Genomic DNA, 25,537 nt, shown 5'->3' with positions numbered 1-25,537 from the left:
GTTAAGACTTGGCTCTTCAAGTAAGCTTTTACTACTGGAGCATAATTAGACAAAAACGAATATATGGATTGACATTTATGCAATATATGCAATTGGACATGATTTTATATGTAATATATAATGTAATATAATATAATGTATATTAAATAATATATATAATAATATATGATATAATATAAATATATATAATCATATGGTGCAGTGGGTTAAACCCCTGTGCCGGCAGGACTGAAGACCGACAGGTAACAGGTTCGAATCCGGGGAGAGGCGGATGAGCTCCCTCTATCAGCTCCAGCTCCTCATGCGGGGACATGAGAGAAGCCTCTCACAAGGATGTTAAAAACATCAAAATCATCCAGGCATCCCCTGAGCAACAGCGGTTAGGAATGGTGGGAGTTGGAGTCCAAAACACCTGGAGGGCCGAAGTTTGCCCTTGCTGGGTCTACACTAGAATTAATGCTGCTGTATTGTTTTTATATCACATTTTAAATGTTTTAATTGTTTTTATAATCATTTTAACTGCATCTTTATAAGTGTTATACCATCGAATCGCTGCCGACTGTGAACCGCCTTGAGTCGCCTATGACTGAGAAAGGTGATATACAAATGTGGTAAATAAATAAATAAATAATATTGAACTTGCCCCAGGGTTCATGCATTGTGGACAAGAATAAGGTGATTGGGGAAAAACGCAGCTACAACCTCATTGACTGACAGACATTTAAATAATTAACAAATAATTTAAACTTTGGATGTTCATCACTTTATGGACAACTTTTTGTTTCATTGTGATTGCTGATTTGCATTTAAAAATGTAAGAACATAAGAAAAAATCCTATGCTGACACTCTGGGGGCTGCACAGACTGCCATAAAGCTCTTAACAGCAACAAAACAGATGGAGGTAGAGGTTCAGTTCTCATTATGAGAAACTGCTTTTTTAAAAAGTTAAGTATTGCAGAGGGACCTGTAACCTATTTAAAAGTGAATAGCTGCTTTTAGAAGCTTCCAGGAAAAGCAGTTCAACCTGGGTTATTTATTTATTTGCCAGGAAATTAAGGGAATCTGGGAGAATTGGGTTGGCAAAAGAACCTTGTGGCAGACTGCATATAGTTGCAAAAGCACACACTGTTCACCACTGCCGATCTGGAATAATTACATCTGAAACAACCAACCACAATAGTTTATAATTGGACCTAGGACATTTTGCTGCCTGAGTTGGAACCTGAATGTGTGAAGATTTTTTTTTTCTGTAACACAAAATTGTTACCTGAAACAATAGATAAACTAAAGGTTTACCCTTGACATTAGGTCTAGTTGTGTCCGATTCTGGGCAGTGGTGCTCATCTATAAGCCAAAGAGCTGGCATTGTCCATAGATGCCTCCAAGGTCATGTGGCCAGCATTGAGCACCGTTACCTTCTCGCCAGACTGATGGCAATTGATCTACTCACATTCTCATGTTTTCCAACTTCTAGGTTGACAGAAGCTGGGCTGAACAGCGGGAGCTCATCCCGCTCCCTGAATTTAAACTGCTGACCTTTTGGTCAGCAAGTTCAGCTCAGCAATTTAACCCACTGCACCACCTGAAACAGTACCATAACAAATATTGACTTCTTAATACTGTCTACTTTGATTCTGCCTTACAGAGTTACTGTGTAACCTTTAGCTTCCCTTCATTATTTCTAGGGAGCATTTAATATAAAGCAGTGCCTTGCAAAGCTTGTTGGTACCTGTGGAAAGCTAAAACACTCTAACGTTAATTATATTTTTTTCTCCCCGTTCTCATCCAAGATAAACAGAAGATTCCAACATGGTTGAAAACTCTCCAGCTCCGTTGCCTGAAAGAGCTATATACGGCTTTGTTCTTTACTTAGGCTCGCAGTTTGTCTTTAGTGAGTATATTCACTTCTTCAGCATGTCATCATACAGAATGCTACTTTTTAAAAAGGTATTACCTGTATGTCCAAGGACCTCAAGAAAGCATTTTGCTAGGGTTACATTTAACTTTGCTTTTGTTCAGGAACCACTACAATTAGTACCTCTTCAGTTACTTCATTTTAAAAAATCAGAAAGATTGGTGTTACAAAACAAATGTTGTAGATACAAATATAAGTAAAAGACACATGATATAAAAAGTCTAATTATTCCTTGTGCTTTAATTGTAATATATCTTTGATATGTTGCTAAAAAGGAATTGATCATAAGTGATAATGTGTTCTTAATTAGTTACTTCTAAGATGTGATGGATGTTTGCAAAATTATTTATGCAACTTGGGTGTTTTATTGTACAGATATCCTCCACTTAGTCAATAGATTAGGGGTAAGAGTACTGTCAAAAATCAGAAATCCTTGAAGTTGGTTGGAAAAAAATGACAGAGATATCTGACAGATTTTCTTAATCTGTCCACTCAAGCCTGGTCATTGCTTTTAATTGGGAATTGGAAATAAATCCTAATGATGCCATTGATATTTACTCTGAGTAGGATTAGACATAATTGTAGTCTAATAACACCAGGTTATCTCAGATGGACCATCTAATGACCCATCTGTTTACAATGTGTTTATCTTTGTCTAATTGGTGGATAATAGTCCTCTTTGGATGTGGAAATTGGAATAGTTTGCATCACTACACCTGTTGGGATACATTAATTTTGAGATATGAAATTTATCCAAAACATACAGTATTTATATAAAGGCATAGCAGTTTGAGTGTTGGCCTATGATTTCAGCAACTAGGCTTCAAATCACTGCTCAGCCATGGTAATCTATTGGGTGATCTTGTCCAAATCGCACTGTCATCGAGTCAAAGGCAGGCAAAGGCAACCCCCCCCCCCGAACAGTCTGCCAAAAAAACCCATAATAGGGTAATCATAAATCAGAAACTACCTGAAGGCACACAATAACAACATGACAGTATATTATTAATTACTCCAAATTCCATTACTTAATTGTTCAGTTTAATTCTCCTTGTGATTTTTGGTAATAGTATAATACATTATAATTGATTAACACTTTCATGAGTACTGAAAAACATTTTCTTAAATTGGTCGTTACCAATTGTGTACTGATTTTTTAAAAGTAAATTTAGCTTAGGCTCAGGCTTGCTTAGATCAGAATTGCTGCACCCAGGCTTCTCAGGATGTTCCTTGCATTTGGCGAAGACCAACTTTCCAGACTGGAAATAAAAACACTGTTATAGTTAGAAACGTCCTTCCAATGACAGCCAGGCAAAAAATGCTAAGTTGGAGCCTTTAGTGTAGGAAGTGGTGTCCTGTTTGCTCTTGTACTTAATGTTTCCCCCCTTGTTTTGTATATGCAGTTCTCTACCTTGTATGGGCCTATGTACCAGACTCCTGGCTCTTTTCATTAGGATTAACCTACTGGCCTCAAAAGTAAGTTTGAATAATTATTTTGCTGAATATATGTTATGTCTTTAAAGCCAATTAGTTATGCAGAGAATTAGCATGCTAATTTTAAAACAGTCTTACACAAGAAGAGACTTGTGCCTCAGACCATGGACCCACATCTATGCCTAAAACAATTCTTCTTCTTTTCCTAATCCGAATATAGAACCAATCAGTTTAGTTGAAGTAAGTTCATTCTGCTTTCATGAAAGACAGAGAAAATCACCATCTCTCCAGCCTTGTTCTTTTGATGTGTATGTGTGTGTGTGTTCACTTATGTGTGTATGTTCTTTTGTGTTCCTTGTCCCTTTTTACTTGTTTTTTAAACAAAAATTCCCCAAAATCCAACATTTTGGTTGATTTTCTGTACTTCTTCCTTTTGGTACTGTGATAATTCATTCTGAATGGGGCCTTGCTTGGTATACATTTTTCTCCAACATCACTTACTTTTATTTTATGGCACTTTTCTCCTTAAACAGGACCCTAGGAGCAGCTCACTCTTAAACTGTGTTTCATTGTTTTACAGGTACTGGGCTGTGGCTGTGCCTGCATATCTTTTAGTCAGTACTGGAATCGGTTATGTACTTCTCTTTGGTATTAATATGATCAGTACAGCCCCACTGAATTCCACACATACCATTACAGGTAAAGCTCTTCATAAAATCAGCAAATAGTGCACTTGCAATGTTGTTTTAACTTGGTGGTAGTACATGTTTTATTGTGAGACAGATGTTTCTGCCCTGGTCACAACTTAATCCTATTCAGTTATGAGGTGTTTTGAGTTGATATAGTTGGCCCACTTTCACAAAATTGATTATTTGTGTATTATTTATTGCTGCTTCTGCGTTTTAATAGGTATTGCGAGCTTCATGAGATTGAGGGTGACACGAATGAACAACAAGGCTTGTAAATCCCTATGAAAAATTGCATAGGGCAGCAACAGAGGCGGAGGGAGGAGGCAGAGAAAGGAACAGAGAAATGGTGTGCTCAGTTGGAGGAAGGCAGCAAGACACAGGTAGAGAAAGGAAAGGACACCCAGTTCCTCCTTTCCTTTTCCAGACTGAAATAAGCACACATGACATACAGCGACAGGGAGGAGGAGGAGGTTTTGCACCACCCCCACCTCAGCTGCCTTGCCCATTCCCTGGATCCTCTTCTTGTTACTCATGTAATGTGTGTCTCTTTCACCTAAGCAAAGGAAGGGAGGAACTAGGCACCCTTTCCTTTCTCTATCTGTCCGATGCTTATTGCCTGTTTCACCCGTGCACCTGATCTCTTCATGCCTTTCTTTTAAAATAGCAAAGAGAGTCACAATAAATCTAGTTGTCCATTCTAAAGCTATCAATCAGTCTTATTATTTGTGATTGGTATGATAACGTTACCCATACTTTATTGTATTGGTAAGGTGGGATAATACATCTCTTTGAGACTAGTTTTAAAAGCATGTTCATGTTTTAATCTCAAATTAAGGTCTTGATATCATGAAAGTCTTGCTTTAAGGAAACTAAAAGCAGGATGTCTTTTTTCTTGCATATTTTACAGACCACTATGCAAAAAATCAGAAACATAAGGAACCACAGACAGATGCTATCCCTGCATTAAGAGATATCCCTATCAGTGAAATAAATAAAATGTTTTTCCTGACTGACCGAGATTGTCCTAGAAACTGATGAAAGGAAATGCTGTCTGTTCAAGCACATCCATTTGAAAAAGAAGTCTCAGTTTTGTAATTGAAAACAAACTTGATGTAGTGCCAAAATGGTTGACTTGAAAGTATGTAAAAGTAGCTATGGAGTAATGGTGCAATATTTGCAGGATTTTTTTCAAATGATGAACATTCTCTCTCTTTGTATACCATTGCTGCTCATCATTTGCCCATGCTGGAACTGGAGAGATCCAGATATAAGTTCCTAGTGAAAAAAAGTAAAAGGAATTTGAAATATCCAGTAGGGCTGACTGTAGAAGAAGCAAAGTCTCATTATGTATTTCAAAAATGGGCTTTATTCCAAAAACATTCCTGTACATTTCATTCAGAACTTGTTTCAGTGGCCTTCAAAGGCTGGCAAAAATGGTGACAAACACGTGAAATTTACATCCTGTCAACCAAAAAAATGCATATGACATTAAAACGGAAATTCATTTAATTTTGAAACTTGGAACTCATGTTCTTCAGGGCTGTAATGGCAATGCGGCATTAGTTCCTTTGCATTAGACTTCCAGTTTGCATACATTCTATGTATTAATATTTTCGTGTTAAGCTGCTATGATTATGATTGCCTTGATACACAGAAAGAAAATCTTTTTTGAAAACTTCCCGTTGCCATTATGTATTCTGCTTTGTTCGAAACAGAAGAAAGGTGAGTTGTAAATGAAAATAATAATAAATTGAGAGTGGAATTAACCTCATTGAACTGCTAATATGTACTCCTGAAGGTGAATTTTATACAGATGGGTTGGTGCTATGAGATTAAACTTTTTTCTCTGTGATGCACTCTTCACACTTACATAGCAATGTATTCCTTAGATTTATGACTTGCAGCCAGGTTGGATCTTGAGCCCTTTGGCAATGCATAACATAGTGCATTAAGATTGAGAAAGCAAGGCAGGAAAAAGGTTTGCTGTGCAAGTTCCAAATTACGTCAAGGTCTCTTTGCAGGCTCAAACTCCAACAGGGAAATTTATATTTGTGGATATGGGCATACATTTATATATTATGTTATTTCTTGTTTATACAGTATTTTAGCTTAAGTGGGATTTTCTTTGCTTATCAGGAATTTATTTATTGGGGTTGGAAATCCATGTGCTTTTTGGTTGATGTCAATACTGCAAATGTGGTGTCTGTTCCACCTGAACAGGGCTGCAATATTTGTTTTATAGTCATTTTTTGTAAATAGAAGGTGAATCACATTGATACATTAAATAAAAACATGCTTTCCTGGTTTAGAAGATCTAAGCTCTCAGATTTCTTCCTGTAAGAACCAGTAGTTATTTCTGTGAGAAGTTCCATAAGCACGCATGGAATGTCTGTATGAGTTATGATTATATTAGAATAACCAAGAAGGATACTCTTACCAGCCTTTGGCATGACTTTAAATCACTTCCAACTTATGGCAAAACCAAGCTGAAACTGTCATGGGATATTCTTGGGAGAAATAGTTCCGTGGGGGTTTGTAATTTCCTTCCTCTAGGTTGAAAGAGTTTGACTTGCCCAGTGTTATGCACCAGGTTTCCAAAGCTGAACATAATTTGATTATTGTGTTCTGGAGTCCTGTTGTAACTATCAAACTACTTCATCACACCGGACCTTTCCCCAGGATTCTTTGATCTGTTCCGTCACTTGATTGTCCTTTTCACATACTTGCTGTACCAGCAGCAGATTTTCTCTGTTAATTTGTTTTAAGACTGAGAATTCTGCAGATAGATAATGCAACCAACTTCTTGTTTTCACTAGAACCTTTGACACATGTAAAGGCCTTCTAGAGAAACTAAAGGACTAGGCCATCTTCCTTACTTGTTAATTGCTGATTATAGTATTGCAGGTCATAGGAGAAATGAATTATACCAAATTACCCTGAAGTACCATATGTTTACTTGTTAATATGAATGCCAAATTTCAGAAAACTAGATTCCTGGTCTTTCAGCTATGGCAGAGACATTCTTTTATTAACATAGATCAGTAGCACCTCTGTCACTTTGCCTCATGGAACTTAATGTATACCATGTAGTTGTGCAGTCACTTCACATACTGTAAAGCAGCTTCCCGTAATTGTTTTCTTGAACTCTTCTACATATGACATGTAACAGAAGATAAACATCAAACTTGAAAATTGCTAAGAATGACAGGGATACCAAGCCAAGGCTATTCAGATGTAGTGCCTACACATTAGTAATAAGTCCCAATCTAATACATGCTCTTTTTAAATTATTTTGTGGGCCATAAGCTTACTATAGTTAATCAATAAATGCCAAGGCAGGTGGTAAAGATAGTAGCACCCTGTTAGGTAGTACACTTTAAAAAGACTTGTAAATGAATAAATGGGTGTGCTTGCTTTGCAAAGGTTTGCCAACCACCCTTTTCCAGAAAGTCTTGATCAGTGCTTCATTTTCTGTTTTTCCAGCCCTGCATGTGTATTAATTGGCTTCCAAGTGAACTGGGCACAAGTCCACCATCCTTTGAGGATACAACAAATACCATAGAACTATTTGTACTCTGGCCATTGTGGCTTCCTTTGTGCATATATGATCTATTCAAGATATGTGGAATATTCCAAGAAGGTATTAGCAAACAATCTTGTGCCAACAGAACTATATCCCTAGATTTTATTTTAATGCTTTTCTGCCAATCTGTAACTCTGAACACACTAAGGAGGAAGCATTAGTGAATATAATAGGATTTGCTTTCTAAATAATAATGGCTCATGAGATTATGCCCTAAAGTCAATGAAGGTTCTTCCATGAGTGAAAGAATCCAGATACGAAATGCCATCATTTGATATAAGCACATAAAGAAGGCTCTCTAGTTGAAGTACTTTGAGACAAACTTTAAACTTCTTTCATAGCTGATATGCTTTTCAATGTTTTTTATTCTGTTTTTAATGTCAGGAAGTTTGAGTTTCAACCTAGCTGACCACTACTTTCCCAATAAATTAATTTCATCCCTCATTTTAGTTGCAACTGAACAGTGCAACCATATAGCCCGAAAAAACCCACAAGAACTGAGTGCAACCATCTCTTGGTAATGCACACAGTAGAGTTTAAGACGTATGTGGACAAATGGTATGTATGTTTACAACAATAACAACAACAATAACAGAATAACACAATTTTCTGCCTTAGAGTGTGGTGGAAGCTGCGTCTTTGGTGATTTAAGCACAGGCTGGATGGCCATCTGCTGGGGGTGCTTTGTGTTTTTCCTGCATGGCAGGGGTTGGACATGATGGCTCATGGGATCTCTGCTAACCCTAGGATTCTGCCAAAGTAAAATAACAATCTGGTAGCCTACTCTATGAAAATATATCCTGCATGTCAGATATTTACATGACGATTCATAACAGTAGCAAAGTTCCAGTTATGAAGTACCAATGAAAATAATATGGTTGGGGGTCACCACCACATGAGGAACTCTATGAAGGGGAAGGTTGAGAACCACTGTGACAGAGGGAGCTCCTCCGCGCTCTCCCCGGATTGGAACCTGCGACCTGTTGGTCTTCAGTCCTATCGGCATAGGGGTTTAACCCACTGCCCGAGATACGACGTCACGAGATGAAACGGCATCAACTCAGAAGAAGTGTCAGCAGCTCCCCACGAGGTGTTTACAAAACCAGGCGCTTCCGGTTTTGGAGCGCTTGCAAAGAACGTCTGTTGGGGCGGGGAGGGGACCGCAGCCAATCAGGAAGCCGCTTGCCTTCGCGCGAGGCGGGGCGGGGCAGCCAATCGGGAAGCGGCGGCCCCGTCCCCTCCCTTGGCTCCCTTCGCGCCCGCTGCGGATGCCGGCGGCTCTCCTCCTTCCCTGGCCCCGCCCCTTCCCTCCCTCCCTCCCTTCCGGGGCGCCATGCTCATCACGCTCTGCTACCTGTACCTGTGGGCGCGCTGGGGGCCCTACTCGGTGGGGCTCGTCCGCCGCACGGTGAGGAGGCTCTACCGCACCCGCTGCTCCTTCACCTTCTGCTGCTGCTGTTCCTCCTCCTCTTCCAGCGGCCAAACCCTGCCGCATCAGCCCCGGCGCCGCCGCCCCCAACGCCCGCGCCTCAAGCCAGGCCCTCCCCGCCCCCCAGAAGAGGGAGCCTGCCTCAGGGCGGGAGACAAGGTGTTCTTCGCCGGAGAGACCAAGGTGGGGAAGGAAGGCCAGGCTGGGAGGGGCGCCCTAGCTCCGTGCTGAGGAACCAGGGAGTCGGGGTGGTCTTGCCAAAGAGGGCTGGGGCCTCCCCCGACTACAACTCCCAGGGTGCCGTTTGACAGCACTGGAACTGGCATGGCTCAGGGCTACGGAAGCCTGAGAGTTGTGGTTCTGTGAGGCCTTTGGCCCCTTACTGACTGGATCTACATTGCCATAGAAGCCAGCATCTGATCCCAGATAACACCATGCAACACGATTCATGTTCCTGGCTCATACATGTCATTTCCTGATTGGTTCTATCATAAAAATAAGGGGAAAGTGTACTACACTTTTCTTACAGGACATCCTGCAGCACAGGGTTGTTGTATTTATTTACTTTATTTATATACCACTTTTCTCAGCCCTGAGGCGACTCAAAGCGGTGAACAACATCAATACAAAACATCACGAGACAAGTATAGGGCAATTAAAAACAAGTGTAACATAAATCATTAAACATCCGTATAACAATCATTAGCACCTCAACAGTAAAATCAGAATCCAGTCTCATTATCCACTATTCTGTACTCCTATGTTCAATTACACTGTAGGTTTTTTCCAGGCTATATGGCCATGTTCTAGAGGCATTATCTCCTGACGTTTCGCCTGCATCTATGGCAAGCATCCTCAGAGGTAGTGAGGTCTATTGGCACTAGGAAAGTGGGTTTATATATCTTTGGAATGACCAGGGTGGGACAAAGGACTCTTGTCTGCTGGAGCTAGGTGTGAATGTTTCAACTGACCACCTTGATTAGCATTTGATGGCCTGGCAGTGCCTGGGGCAATCTGTAGTTGAGAGGTGATTAGATGTCCCAGATTGTTTCCTCTCTGTTGTTTTGCTGTTGTAATTTTAGAGTTTTTAAATACTGGTAGCCAGATTTAGTTCATTTTCATTGTTTCCTCCTTTCTGTTGAAATTGTCCACATGTTGTGGGTTTCAAGGCTTCTCTGTGTAGTCTAACATGGTGGTTGTTAGAGTGGTCCAGCATTTTGGAAGCCCTTGCCATAGATGCAGGCGAAACATCAGGAGAGAATGCCTCTAGAACATGACCATATAGCCCGAAAAAACCTACAACAACCCAGTGATTCCTGCCATGAAAGCCTTTGACAATATCCTGCAGCACATTTTGCTATAGTCTTTCAGTGAATATCTTATGAAGTCTCAATCAATTCAACATCTTTTGTGGCAGCCACAAAAGCAAAGTTTCTGGAGTATAACAACTATTTTCAAAGTAAGTACCGCACAATTGCCCCCCTGGTGGCACAGTGGGTTAAACCACTGAGCTGCTGAACTTGCTGACCTAAAGGTCGGTGGTTCAAATCCGGGGAGTGGGGTAAGCTCCCGTTGTTAGGCCCAGTTTCGGCCAACCTAACAGTTCGAAAACATGCAGGTGTGAGTAGATCAATAGGTACTGCTTCTTTGGAAAGGTAACGGTGCTCCATGTAGTCATGCTAGCCACATGATCTTGGAGGTGTCTGCAGACAACGCTGGCTCTTTGGCTTAGAAATGGAGATGAGCACCACCCCTAGAGTCAGACTCGACTAGACTTAATGACAGGGGAAACCTTTAACTTTACCTTACCACACAATTGCACAGGAAATGACACATTCAAACCAGGAATAGATTTTTCCCCCAATTGTGTTACATAGTATGATCCAGGATCAGAAACTGGATTATAAACCAGCGTTATTTTAAGCAAATATTTTATTAATGTCATGTATTTTAATGAATTGCTTTAAATGTATTTTTATGATTGTGGTTAGCACTTGAACGAGTGCTTGTTGTGAAGCCGCCCTGACCCCCCCCCCCCCCAGCAGTGAGAAGGATGGGGTACAAATGTACTAAATAAATCAATAAATTCTAGCATTGGTCGTAACATCGCTGCTGGCTGCATTCAGAACCATCCTCCATTGCAGCCCTCTCAACACCCACCATCTTTGATGACAATTTAGGAAGAATGGTCTATGGGCCTGGGCTACTTTGGCAGCGGTAGGGTGCCTTCACCTTGCAGTTATTTTATATACTATGAATCTATGGATTCTAGAGACCTTTATTCATAAGATTTTGGAGCAAAAGGTGAGAAGGGTGGCATATAAATGTTGTAAATAAATAATACATACATGGCAGTGTTGATCCAGCCTAAGGCCCCTTCCACACAGTTAAATAAAATACCACATTATCTGCTTTGAGCTGGAATATATGGCAGTTTGGACTCAGATATCCCAGTTCAAAGCAGATATTGTGGGATTTTCCGCCTTGATATTCTGGGTTATATGGCTGTGTTGAAGGACCCTTAGAGTGCTGCTTCACAAATCTACAAATCCCATGATTTCAAAACATGGAACCATGTCAATTAAAGTGATGTCACTGCATTCATTGCACAGACTAAGCATGGGCAAACTGTGGTCCTCCAGGTGTTTTGGACTTCAACTCCTATAATTCCTAACAGCCTCTGGAAGGCCAAAGTTTGCCCATGCCTGGTGTAGATCCACCCCTAATGTTTGTATGTGTATGTGTGTGAGAGAGATAAGTGGAAACCTATCTAACAGCTTTATTTATATACAGTAAGTTCTCAGTTAACTGGCATTCATGGGAATTAGTATGTGAAACATAAATGTAGTTTTTGATTGCTTGAGAGGTACTATTAAACAGGCCTACCTAATCCTATACTGCATACTATACCATACCCTCTGTTGACTGTTTATTAATGTTGAAATTCAGTAACTAAAAACCAATAAATATAAATGTAATATAACACAGGTTTACTGTATAATACAAAAAGCTTATTATAAACTCTCTTTTTTCATTTTTGCCGGTTGCTTGAGAGTTCTGGTTGCTTGAGTTCCAGTTAACTGAGAATCTGTTGTATTTATTTTTAATTTTTTTAACTGAATTGTTTTAATAACTGTCCTAGTTTAATTCTACTTTAATATTTATTTTTGTACTTTTTATTGTACATATTTTAAAGGCTGTGAGCTGCTTTGGGTCTCTGTTCTAGAGATAAATAGGATATAAATAAATCTAACAACAATAATACCAACAAAAATACAGAGTGTAGGACTATTATTATGATGTTTGTGATTATATTTATCTATACCCCACTTTTTATCTCCACAGGAGAGAGGGAGAGTTTTTCCCTTTGCACATAGATGTTTCTTGTAGGGGTTTGTATTGCTTACCTCTCCTTTTCTAGTTGCATGGCAAGTATTCAATTGTGGCTCTGATACAGTTTTAGCATCCCACATCCAAAATTCTCAAAACCTAGCCACATGGGTGGCTGAGGTAGTGACTGCTTTGCATTCTAATAGAATGTACACACATTTCCTTGCATTCACATTTTTTTCAAAACGTGTTTACATTAAGGCTGTAATGTTTACCGGAAAAGTAAATCCATTTTGTGTTTAGACTTGGGTCCGATTTCTAAGATATCTCATAATATGTAGGCAAATATTCCAAAATCTATTTTTTATAGAATACAAACAGTTTTTGTCCCAAGTATTTCAAATAAAGGATATTTGTAATGACAAATTGGTTAAAGGTTTGCCTGCACAAGGGTTACTTGGATGAAATCTTGTTTTATGCAAGAGTTTTTCAGGAAGCCACAAATAAGTATCTCGTTTCCCCCCTTCCTTTGGTAATGTAAAGTGATACTGACCTAAATTGCATGGTTGTTGTTAGAAGTAATAACATTTGTATGAAATGTGTTGAACTCTACAGCCTAAACTATGCAACCTGAACTATATCAACTGGACTGGAATTAGGATTTCAATGAAACTGAGTGATCTTGGACCAGTCATACACTCATAATTTACTTCACTAGAGTTTTACAAAGTGTTTTCCTACAAGTGATGAATTTACATTGTACAAGTAATGCAGTTTGGTGCCATTTTAACTGCCATGGCTGCGTGCTATGGAATTATGGGAGTTGTAGTTTTACAAGGTCTTTAGCCTTTTTGCCAAAGAGTGCTGGTCCTTCCCTAAACTACATATACCAATATCCCATAGTATTGAGCAATGGTAGTTAACGTAGTGTTAGCCTTCTTTGCCAAAGAGTCTGGTGCTTCCCTAAACTACACATCCCAGTATCCCATAGTATTGAGCCATGGCAATTAACATAGTATTAGCTTTCTTTGCCAAAGAGTGCTGGTGCTTCCCTAAACTACAAATCCCAATATCTCACAGTATTAAGCCATGGCAGTTAAAGAGGTATTAAGCACAATAATTCTACAGTGTAGATGTAGTCCTGACTGCATTCTTGTGAAGTGAATTATGAGTGTGACTTGCCTAGGATTGCCCAATTTAATTGAAATTAAATTTCAAGCCCAACAGCTAGTTACATTTGTCTGCAAGAGTTCAACGTGTTTAATACGAATCACATTCTTTCTGACAACAACTCTGTAATGTAGGCTAAAAGCACCTTATATTACCAGTTGTCTACATGTGCTGTGCAACAGAAATTTCGTATCAATTTGAAGAGTGCTAAGAAAAATGTAGATCCTAGGCAAAGGCCAGTTCAATGTAGTGCCTAGCTGCAAAATATTTTACTAGCTAGTGCAAAGCTATTTCGTGCTGTGTTAATTTCTCTTGTGGGTGTTGAGCATATTGTAATCAATTAGTGAATGCCAAAGCATCATCAGATAGTAGCATTCTGTTAGTTAGAAAGTTTTTTAAAAACTTGTAAATGGCTAGATGGGTGTGATTACTTTGCAGATGCTTGCAAAGTACCCCTTTCTGTTAATAAAGTCTTCTTTTGTCATCCTCCAGTCCTGTGTGTGTGTGTCTTAATTGGCTTCCAATCTCATCCGGCTGTCCTTTTGGGGGACAGCAAATATAACAGAACTGTTTGCACTCTGGCTATTATGGCTTTCTTTGTGCATAAATATTCAAGAGATGTGGAACCTTCCAAGAAGGAATTAGCTAACAATCTTGTGCCAACAGAAATATATCCCTCGATTTTAATTTAATGTTTTTCAGTAACTCTAAGCACACTAAGGAGGAAGCATTCCTGAACATAATGTGATTTACTTTCTAAATAATGATGGCTTACAGGATTGTGTTCTAAGTTAGTAATGGCTCATCCATGACTAAAAGAATGCAGATATGGAAGGCCATCTTCTGATATAAGATGCAGCAAATCCTAAATATGGCAGGCATCCTAAATATTCCAGACATTAAAGTCAACATGTTATTGACTGAAGTCAACATTCTATTGACAATAACATGTTGACTTCAGTTTTTCACAGCTCTCAGAGCAACTTCTGAGTTTGGCCTTGAATCATAAATCATGAGTTGAGTGATAGAGCTATTTGTAGCTGAAGAACAGAGATACAAACTTCACACTTTTTTGTACTGTTTTATAATATGAGGTTACAACTACTATCTTGTCCAAAACTTCTGTCCTAATAATTTAGCCTCTTCCTTCTGTGTTCTATCAGCAATGAACACAACGGAGTTTCAGAATTACATAGGTGGATAGCATAGTCTAACTGTCTACATCAGTTTTTGATAGTTTGGAGCACACCTTGGATTGAGTTTACAACATGTAACCCTCAGCCTAATTTCAAAACACCTTTGAAAGTGAACTGGTCAGGTAAACTATCCTTTCCGCAGCATCTCTATAAAGGAAGGAGGAGTGGGTTTACTCACTTTCCCCCTCCTGCTATATATTCAAATAATTCCTGAAGAAACTGCATTTCCCATGAAAGATGCCCATTCAGATACCCATCCTTGCCTTTGACATGTTAAGAGATGCGGACAATGCTGCAAATGTTGGCAAATACTGGGGAAGGGGCACAATCTGCAAGTGTTTATTTGGTTTGTGTGACAAAGCTCGATCAGGCCTATCTGAAGTTATATGTGTTGGGGATTTATAAGCACATATCACAAAAATTCTTCCCACTATGTATTTTTGATTCTGAACAACTGACCAATTAAGGGGCTTTTCCATAGTTTTGTCAGTTTTTGTAGCAAGCAGGAAGGAAAGAAGAAGTATGCTGTAGTGGTACTAGAGTGTTTGTCTAGGACCTGGCAAAACCTAGTCCGCACTGATCCATGAAGCTTCTTGGGTTATCTTGGGATGCTCCTTATTTTTCATCATGTCATGCATCTACACTGTAGAAGTAATGTGCTTAACAGCACTTTGACTGCTATGGGTCAATGCTATGGAATCCTGGGATTTGTAGTTTGGTGAGGCATCAGCATTCTTGATAGAGCTTAAAACCTTGTAAAACTAAAGCTCCCATGATTCCATAGCACTGAGCCATGGCGATTAAAGTGGAGTCAAATTGCATTCATTGTACAGTGTAGATGTACCTAGGAAAAGGGGAGTATGTATGTTGCACTGTCACTGGAGGAAGACAGAATGCGAACATAATGAATATATACATTATGATGTTTCTGTTAAACATGGAATATTGGGAAAGGGAAATAACAATAAGAATATTTGTAACTCAGGAGGATCTATGAATTGGTTTCAAATTATCCTTCAGGTGTATAATTAAACTCATTACGCAGAATGTGGTGCACAAATATAATTACTGAAGCATCACATTATTGCTGTTCGCTGCTATTTATCAGTGGCAAACTGAATGGGATTGCACTGTCCCTAACAGATAATATAGCACTAAATTACCCTTATCTCTATTCCAGTCTTCGTCTTGCTCATGTTTTTGCCTCAACGTTAAAGGCCCTTCCACACAGCCATATAACCCAGAATATCAAACAAATAATCCCACAATGTCTGCTTTGAACTGGGTTGTCTGAGGGCCCTTCCACACAGCCATATAACCCAGAATATCAAGGGAGAATCCACAATATCTGGTTTGAACTGGTTATCTGAGTCCACACTTAGATAATATGGGATTTTCTTCCTTGATATTCTGGAATATAGGACTGTATGGAAGGGCCCTAGGATATTTGAGTCCACACTTAACTGTGGGAATTTAATGAGCGACCTTGGGCAAATCACACTCAACCTCAGAGGACGGCAATGGCAAGCCCCCTCTCAACAGATCAGACGCCATGATAAGATGACATAAATCAGAAATAACTTGAAGGCACCCAACAACAATGATATTTAGGATTCTGATTCATAATTAGAAATTATTTTGAATTGGAAAGTGTGTCCCTTCTCATTTTACAAAATCCAGAGTGATACATTCATTGGCCAAACAAAATGCGAAAAGAAATACATAATGCAAGCTTTTGACATTTTATTAATTTTTTATCAGGCAAAGATATTAAAAATTACACAGGACAAGAAAAATGGCAGTGTTCGAGTCACAGATCTACCTTTTGTCTCAGATGTTGTTTTTACGGTCAGTTAAGATGATCTAGAGATTAGATATATCAGTGCAGGCAGAGGCTTCCCCTTCTTCGCCTTATGAGGACCTGCAACAAAGGACAACAAAAGACTGATGCTAAATACACAACTCTGTTAGCAAGAAAACATGCAACATCCCTTGAGATAACTGACTCCTTGCCTTCCAGTGTTGCTAGACCACAGGTTTAATGGATCTTTCACCATAAGCTATGCTGGCTAGGGTTTGCAGGACTTCAAGTCCCGACAATATCTAGACAGACTCCTGTTTCGCTTTAGAAAAACAATGATAGAATTGGAAGAAATACATGATTAAAGATGGCGATTCCCAGTGAAACTGTTGGTAAAGTTGTTGTTAATTGCCCTTACATTGACATTATTCTCTGGGTGATACATATGAATTCCTAACCCCCTTGTATATGTACTTTCTCTACCTTAGTCAAAACCAACACATTTTTCTAGAACTGCTACTCTATTCGTAGGTTTTGGATCTTTATTTCTGTGTTCTCTTATTTAATCTTAAACTTCTTACATGTGTGTTCCCAGAGAGTTAGGTTCCTATATGTCATCAGCCCTCACTCTCAACACTGGGCTTTGTACTGATTCCCCTGTTTTTCACTTTGTACCCATATGATCGTACCCCCTCCACCATAGCAATATCATTATCAAATTCGCAGATGATACAACCATGGTGGGGCTTATCTCTGAAGGGGATGAGTCTGTCCATCGGGATGAGGTGGATCGGCTGCTCCCGTGGTGCAGGGACAATAATCTGGTTCTTAACATCAACAAAACCAAGAATTTTATAGTGGATTATAGGAAGAACAGAATAGAAATTCAGCCCTTGGTCATAAATTGAGACCAAGTGGAGCAGGTGGCCAGTTTTAAGTTCCTGGTGTCATTGTAAAGGAGGATCTGACGTGGGGCACTCATATGGCAGCGTTAGTTAAAAGGGCCCAGCAGAGACTGTACTACCTGAGACTTCTAAGGAACCACCAACTGAATGAAAAACTGCTGGTGACTTTCTACTGCTGTGCTAAAGAGAGAGTCCCAACCTACTGCATTTGTGCATGATTTGGTAGCCGTACAGTGGCAAATAGGAAGCCACTCCAAATGGTCACCAATCCTGCACAGTGAATCATTGGCTGCCCTCTCCCCTCACTGGAAGAACTTTATAATTCCCGCTGCCTTAAGAAAGCTCAGAGCATTATTGAGGATCCATCTCACCCGGCATATTCTTTTTTGAATTATTGCTGTCTGGCAGATGGTACAGGGTGACAAAGACAAGGACAAACAGACTGAAGTATAGTTTTTATCCTAGAGCTGTGTCTATGGTGAACTTTGGTTTAGCATTTATGTGGCATTGGGAGCTGTGTGGAGATTGAGGTGTGTGTGGAGGGAGGGATGCGTTGTGTTGTGGTGTGTGCGGGAGAAGGCATGCAATTGTATTGTGCAATAGCACAATGACAAAGCTATTCTATTCTCAGTCAAAGTTTACTTATGCATAATCTTTATTTGCTCATGTGTATTACTTTCATTTCCCACGTCTAATTTATTATTCTTTGTTTTCCTCTTATTATTACTACTGTACCATGGTTTTGCTGTGAGGGGAAATTAATGAGTTAAAGAAATTATAAAATGCCTTAGATTCTAATCCCAGCCAGTTTATCAGCTGTTATGATTTCTGGGAGTTGAAGGCCAAAACATCTGGGGACCCACAGTTTGAGAACCACTGCCTTAGAACAAAATTCATTCAGCCACTCTTAGGATAATGAAGATTTAGGCCACACTTACCTTTGCTATCTTTAGACAGTTGTCAGATGTAAGGAGAAGTATGTTAACACAGTAAAAGCTATTTTGACTGGTCTACTAGTGCCAAAATAAATTTGCCATACTCTTAAATATAATAGCATGTACATAGAAATTCACCAGAGGTTGAAACAAAAATTGACATTCCTATAGACTCATTTGAAATGCAAGTGAGTTTGGAAAATAAAGAGTGGACTGGACATGGTTCTGACTTTTGTCTCTCTACAATATGATCTATGTTTTGATGAAAATAATTAAAAATAGATTCTGTTTTTCTACATGGGTATGTAGAAAAATATGTATGGTATTGTAAAAGATGCCTTTGTTGTAATAAATGGCCTAAACATAATCAGGCTACTGAAATTTGAAAAAGAATTTGGTTTACCTGTGCTCTTGTAATAGGAACTGTAGTGCTATTTATCTTAAGACTTCCTAAACTTTCAATATATTTTCTCCCCTTCTAGTTCCTTGATGATTTAAGCAAATGGACATTGCTAATTGTATCACCTTTCAGTTATTTGGATAAAATATTTGAAGCGGAACACATTGCATTTGTGACAGAAAGTATTTCTGTTCAAGCAGATAATTCAAAGTCTATAACTTCTTCAGCAGAGAAGGTGAGTGTATTTTTATGTTGTTTTGTTAAAAAGCCATTGTATGAGTAATAGTTTGTAGAGATTTTTTCATGTCAGGAACGACTTGAGAAACTGCAAGTCTCTTCTGGTGTGAGAGATCAGCATCTGTAAGGACGTTGCCCAGGGGACGTGCAGATGTTCTGATGTTTTACCATCCTTGTGGGAGGCGTCTCTCATGTCCTCGCATGGGGAGCTGGAGCTGACAGAGGGAGCTCATCCACGCTCTCCCAGATTCAAAGCTGTAGTAATCATTTTGTTTTTTGAAAGATTGGGTTTACAAGTGGGCTGGAGTAGCACAGAGAGAAGCATTTGAAGATGAAGTAACAAGTAAATCAACAAACAAGTCTCAAACAACAGTCTAAGCTCCAAAAAAAATTAAACTCAAATCCATAATCAAAGTAATAATCTTTCGACATATGGGAGGATGCATATATTAATAAACACAAGCATGTGGGTTTGTATCTACATGAGATAGAATCTGTCTATGCAGTGTAACATCCCATTTATATTAAGCTAGCAATACTATTATAGTTAGCCCTCCATGCTTGCACATTTCTCTTCCATGGACTGGATTATTTGTGAATTTGTAGCTGCAACTTAACTAGCACCATCTCCTCCCTCTTTTTCTGCACCTGAATCCCCTATCCTTCCAACAATGCCAACCAGATTTTAAACCCCTTTCCAGCCCATTTTTTCCTTCATCCTATAGCTCTTCCTCCCAATTCTCTCTTCTCAGACCACATCTACACTGCCGTATGATGCAATTTTAGAATGCAGTTTAACTGAATTGTACTGAAATATGACAATATATGAGTCTATTTTGCCATATAATCCAACTCAATGCAGTTAATCTTCATTCTCAAACTGCATTATATGCAGTGCAGATGGGGCCTCAATCACCTGTCCTTCTAAAAGCCAGCCAGATTTTTAACTGGGTTGCTGTGAGTTTTCTGGGCTGTATGACCATGTTCCAGAAGCATTCTCTCCTGATGTTTCGCCTATATCTATGGCAGGCATCCTCAGAAGCATAAGGTGTGTTGGAAACTAGGCAAGTGAGGTTTATATATTTGTGTTTTATTCTGTCCCTCCAATTCAAACAACATATTGTATGGGTAAGAAAGGGCCGAAAAAGTGGACAGTTTTCTGAGGTTTGAAATACTTTTTTCCAAGGAAAAACTAAACTGTTTAGGGATTTAAAAATAAACAAAATACACGTGTGTGCTGTGTAACCTATGCAAATCTAAGTTAATTGAAAGCACTTTCCCCTACCCTTAATGAAGACCAAACCCCATTGCTCCTCCTTCTCAGGCTCCTCCGTTGCAAACACACTTTTTCTATTTCCTATCTCATCCAGGGTTTTAATGTTTTTATCATTTTATCTTGCACATTCGGCCCGCCCTATGTGATTTATTTCATTATGTCATTCTGTATTGTCTATTTTATTTTGTTACATTATGTATTTTGTTGTGTTTAATTTTCTGTTGTTTTGTATCTTATCTCGTTGTATTATTTTTGGACTTGGCCTCATGTTAGCCGCCCTGAGTCCCCATTGGGGAGATGGTAACGGGTATAAATAAAGATTATTATTATTATTATTATTACTTTTATTTTGTATTTAGGCAGGACACAACTTTGTTTATAGCTATTTCTTGTTTGTTCATTCCACATGTCATGAATGTTTGCTGTACCCTAGTACTAGTTTGAAAACCATGTTTAAAACCTGTTTAAATCCCATGGAAAGCTGCTCAAGAGGTTGGGAGTGTTATGTTCTCTTATACCAATGAAGCATATACAAGACATTTCTAAATACATTATATATTAAATTACTATTGCACTTGTAGTTGCTAGTGTTTTCATTTGGCTCTGCCAGCATTATAATATTAAATGCATATTTGTTAATAAAAATGAATGCAGTCTCTTTTTTGTGGTTTTTTTTTCTAATTCTTGCATTACATTCCTACTTCTGGAACATGCAGTACCTATCAATTGATTATGTACAAACCATAATTTAAATATTTCAACACAGTACTTTCAACTGAACTTTGTAATGCTTTTTCTGTGTTGTGACATGTAAAGATCTTGTGTATTTTTTTCTTCTCAGATTGTGAAGTGGTCAGACTTCTGTTCGCCTTTGGCCTTTAAAACTGGAGAACCTTATATATTATTTGCTGAGGCCAGCATAGATAACTTCAGTAGTCTTGGAATAGCATTCATGGAAGATAGACTCCAAATGGATAACGGAATGGTTCCTCAAAAAATTATGTGTAAGTATATCTGCAAATAAAATGTGTTGTAAACTTTGTACTTCTCAGTCCAAAACAAGTATTTTTGCAGTGGCACACTAGTACTTTTCACCAGCCTACCTTTAGCATTCTGTATAAGATAATAGGAACTGTTTATAATAATAATAATAATAATAATAATAATAATAATACTTTATTTATACCCCACTGCCATCTCCCCAAGGGACTCGGTGCGGCTTACATGAGGCCGAGCCCACAATACATCAACATAAGCAATAACAACAACAATACAAGCAATTAAAATAAATCACATACACAGATAGCATAAACATTAACAATAGCACAACACACCTTTAAAATCTGTGGCTAGGCCAAAAATCATCAAAATTTAAAAATAATGCTGGACATGGACAGGATAAGGAAGTGGGGCATTAGTGGAGAGATACAAGCAGGCCTAAATCAGTATAAAGTGCTTTTGGAGGACAAAGTGCTAAGGGTTCATTATTCTGGGAAGGCACACTGGAACAACCACGTTTTCAAGCTCCTCCTAAAGACTGCCAGAGTTGGGGCATGCCTGATGTCCTTAGGAAGTGAATTCCAGAGTCGAGGAGCCACCACCGAGAAGGCCCTCTCTCTTCTCCCCACCAACCGCGCCTGTGATGCAGGTGGAAGCGCGAGCAGGGCCTCTCCAGATGATCGAAGAGATCGTGTGGGTTCGTACACAGAAATTCTGCTCTGCTACTACCAGATGCAGTTCTGTTGTTGAAACCATGCCTTAATTAACCTTACTGTGTCTTTATTAAAATACAAGACTCATATTATAGTAGAAAGATGCAATTCATTTAACAAATAGTAATCTGGAAATATGGTGGGTTCAGCAGTAAAGGCAGCTATCACTAAATATAGATGATTTAGGCTTACTGTTGTAAATATGCTGTTAGTAAAATACAATTATGTCTACACATTTTGTGGGATTGTAATAATCATTTTAAACCCTTACTGCAACATTATTTAGCATTCTTTTTGTATTTATATATTCTAATGATTTACTTTAAAACGTGTCAGCTGTGCACCTACAGATGTCAACACTGGAAGAATTAGACAAATCATCAAGTGTCAAAAAAGAAGGAAATGCTAATCAGATGCAGCATGGAGAATGGACTCAAGAGCCTCTCTCTGAGACAGCTGAAAAAACAGAAGTAAAAACTGCTGATCGTACAGTAGGTGATGAGGAAGAGGAGAAAAGAACAGAATATCCTGAAAAACTTGAGCAAGTATCTGAAAAAGAGGCGGATACTGGTGAACATCATCACCTGCATCTTTCTAGCTGCCATGAGTGCTTAGAACTGGAGAACAGCACAATTGAGTCTGTTAAATTTGCTTCTGCAGAAAACATTCCAGAACTTCCTGATGATTACAGTTGCAACTTGGAAGGTGTTAATAGTGACTGTCCAACAGAATATCTGAAAAGAATAAACCTTACTGGGAAGCCTCCTAATGTTTTAGTCTATGTTGGTTCTGACACTGAAAAAGTGAAATTTGAAGAAATAAAATCAGTAATTTTGGAATGTATTGATTTTAACTCATATACTGTCTACCAGTTGTTAGAAAAACATGTATTGAGTGTTCCTTGGCTTCATAATGCACTACTATTAATCATTGCTACATCAGAGCCTATCCCAGATGCAGTATCTAAACAATTTTTAACTTTCATGTCAAATGGTGGGAAAATTTTGGGACTTTCATCTTCTTTCACTTTTGGTGGTATACGTGTAAAGAGTAAAACAGAATTAATTGGCACAGTTCAAGCTTTTGTGTTTTCAAATGCTGAAAACAGTGAAATTAAACTCAATGTGCTAGCTAGTGGGAAAATATTTGAGAAAGAAATTATGGAAGAACTTAACTTTCTGAAGCCACTAGGTTTCTTGGACAGTCCGGATAAAGATATTATGATCATCCACCTGCCATATGGAAATGATGGAGGAGAAGCCATACTTTGTCAGGTATAGTGTCCAAATATTCAGTTTGCCTATTGTTGTTTTTTCCAAAGAATTTTTAAATAGTGCTACCTACATGCATAGGTAAAGGTAAAGGATTTCCCCTGATAGAAAATACAGTCGTGTCCGACTTTAGGGGTTGGTGCTTATCTCCATTTCTAAGCCGAAGAGCCAGCTTTGTCCAAAACCTCCAAGGTTATGTGGCTGGCATGACTGCATGCAATGCCTTTACCTTCCCACTCCAAAGTGGTTTTGCTCCAAAGTGTTCTTTGTGTGAATAGAAGACATTTCAATATCCATGATGAAATGTGAATCAACAGGCCGTGATTCCTCTCACTGTCTGTTGTACGTTTATGAGAAGAGACTGCACATTTCTTTACATGATAGTTGCTTCCTGTGCTACTGGATTCCCATATCTGTTGAAATAATAATTCAACAACGATCTTATTAGTTTATATAAAATATAGTATTACTTAATTTCAAAATTCAGATCATGTGAATTTAAACTTAATGTGGTTTTTTAAAATTAGCGGTAAGTCATTACAGTTTCTAAAATAAAGCTATGAAATTCCCTTTTTTCTTTACATTTGCAGGCACATTTAGAGGTTAATATCCAAAATTTGTCTAATAGATCAAAAGATGACTTCAATTTGCTCAAATTAAGCAATGCTAAAAGATATGAAGTTCTTACCAATATACTGACCCAACTTGGTTTGACTTGTCAAATGAGTGAAGTTCCTCCATTAACTCCTATATACCTCCTTTCAACAAATAAGGTAAGTCTCCTTTTAGCTCAACGGTAGCATTCAAAAACAGTCCATCCATTGCTATGAACTTTATTGCTGTTTTCTGGGGTTTTTTTTTAATTGTGGTTGTGTTTTGGAATATGTCCATAATTTTCCTTGCAAAGCATAGTTATTAATGGTTCAATGGTTTGTAATTAATCAAAGGTATGATCAGGTAGGGTTTTGTTTGTTAGGCTCAAAAATAACCTTGAGTTGCAGCAATTCCATGAAAATGTAGCAGAGTACCAGGAGTAAACTCCATAACCAGGAGAAACTTACATGTGGCGAGAAGGGATAACCTTCTATTCTTTAGGATGGCTCAGGATTGCAGAGTCAGAACTTTGGGTTTTAAAATATTTCTTAAAGTAAAAAGAAATACATTCTTGATAGAAAAGGTCTTGCAGCTAATTAGCTTACTAAGTTTCAACTTCTAAAGGAGGTAAAAGGTTAAAAAAAGTCCCTGTAGCTACATTTTGCCTACAGAGAAGCAACATACGTCCTCAGGGAGAAAGAAAAGCAGAACTAACATGGTGGAAACTACATGGTCTACCCAAGGCAGTTTAAACTTAAAAGGAAGTCCCTTCACAGATATTCCGTTACTACATCATCAAAGGGGGAGGAGACAGTGGGTAGCAGTGAAGACAAAAGAAAAAGCCCTTTTGAGAAACATGCATAGGAAGGTAGGGAAAAGAAATTCCTCAGCTTAGCCCTGTCTCTAGTCTAGCTACTCATTGAGGACTAGAAACTTAATGACATAAAAACTTGTTCAGTCCAAGGATGAAACCCAACAGATTTAAGTGATCATATAAAGTTACGTATCTATAGCTGTCCACTATCTAATGGACATCTAAATACACTGTGCACATTTTAATATATGAAGCCTATCTAAACTGGAATGAAGACGTTTGAAGAAATGCTTGTGATTTCATGTTTTACTTAATTTATTTTTAAAGAGATAGGCTATGTATGTTCAAGGCAGCAAATATAAAGCACAGGGATTAGGACAATAGTACAAAGCACAATACACATATATTAGGCAGTCTGCATTAATATTAGCATACCTAAACATTAGAAAGAACCTGTAAGAATTGTTTGACCATGGATTAAACCAGGGGTCTTCAAACTTTTTAAACAGAGGGCCAGGTCACAGTCCCTCAAACTGTTGGGGGGGGGGGGCGGATTATAATTTGAAAAATATATATGAATGAATGCACACTGCACATATCTTATTTGTAGTGCAAAAAAACCCCACTTTAAAACAATACAGTAATTAAAACGAAGAACAATTTTAACAAATATACATTTATTAGAATTTCAGTAGGAAGTGTGGTCCTGCTTTTGGCTGATGAGATAAGATTGTTGTGTGCTTTCAAGTTGTTTCAGACTTAGGTTGACCCTGAGCAAGGGCAGAGTAAATGACCTTGGAGAGCCGTATCCATCTCTCAAGCCTTAGTTTGAGGATCCCTGGATT

At 38.6% G+C, this 25,537-nt stretch overlaps 2 protein-coding genes across 4 annotated transcripts in view; both read left to right on the top strand.

Moving 5' to 3' along the window:
- The window catches only part of PIGP (phosphatidylinositol glycan anchor biosynthesis class P), a 103,617-nt gene extending 97,267 nt beyond the window's left edge, over positions 1-6,350 (top strand). For all 3 annotated transcript variants that reach the window (XM_067466713.1, XM_060770346.2, XM_060770345.2), the window contains exons 2-5: positions 1,792-1,892; positions 3,320-3,392; positions 3,931-4,049; positions 4,947-6,350. In XM_067466713.1, coding sequence (XP_067322814.1) covers positions 1,811-1,892; positions 3,320-3,392; positions 3,931-4,049; positions 4,947-5,074 — 402 coding nt within the window. In that variant the 5' untranslated portion in view covers positions 1,792-1,810 and the 3' untranslated portion in view covers positions 5,075-6,350. The remainder of the gene's footprint in view (positions 1-1,791; positions 1,893-3,319; positions 3,393-3,930; positions 4,050-4,946) is intronic.
- A 2,552-nt stretch (positions 6,351-8,902) lies between these two features.
- The window catches only part of HLCS (holocarboxylase synthetase), a 109,489-nt gene continuing 92,854 nt past the window's right edge, over positions 8,903-25,537 (top strand). The window contains exons 1-5 of the mRNA XM_060770348.2: positions 8,903-9,234; positions 18,871-19,023; positions 21,143-21,305; positions 22,350-23,287; positions 23,875-24,057. Coding sequence (XP_060626331.2) covers positions 8,956-9,234; positions 18,871-19,023; positions 21,143-21,305; positions 22,350-23,287; positions 23,875-24,057 — 1,716 coding nt within the window. The 5' untranslated portion in view covers positions 8,903-8,955. The remainder of the gene's footprint in view (positions 9,235-18,870; positions 19,024-21,142; positions 21,306-22,349; positions 23,288-23,874; positions 24,058-25,537) is intronic.

Source organism: Anolis sagrei, chromosome 3 (assembly GCF_037176765.1).
Source record: "Anolis sagrei isolate rAnoSag1 chromosome 3, rAnoSag1.mat, whole genome shotgun sequence".
Classification (NCBI taxonomy): Eukaryota; Metazoa; Chordata; class Lepidosauria; order Squamata; family Dactyloidae; genus Anolis; species Anolis sagrei.
This window is presented reverse-complemented; position numbering and strand designations above follow the sequence as displayed.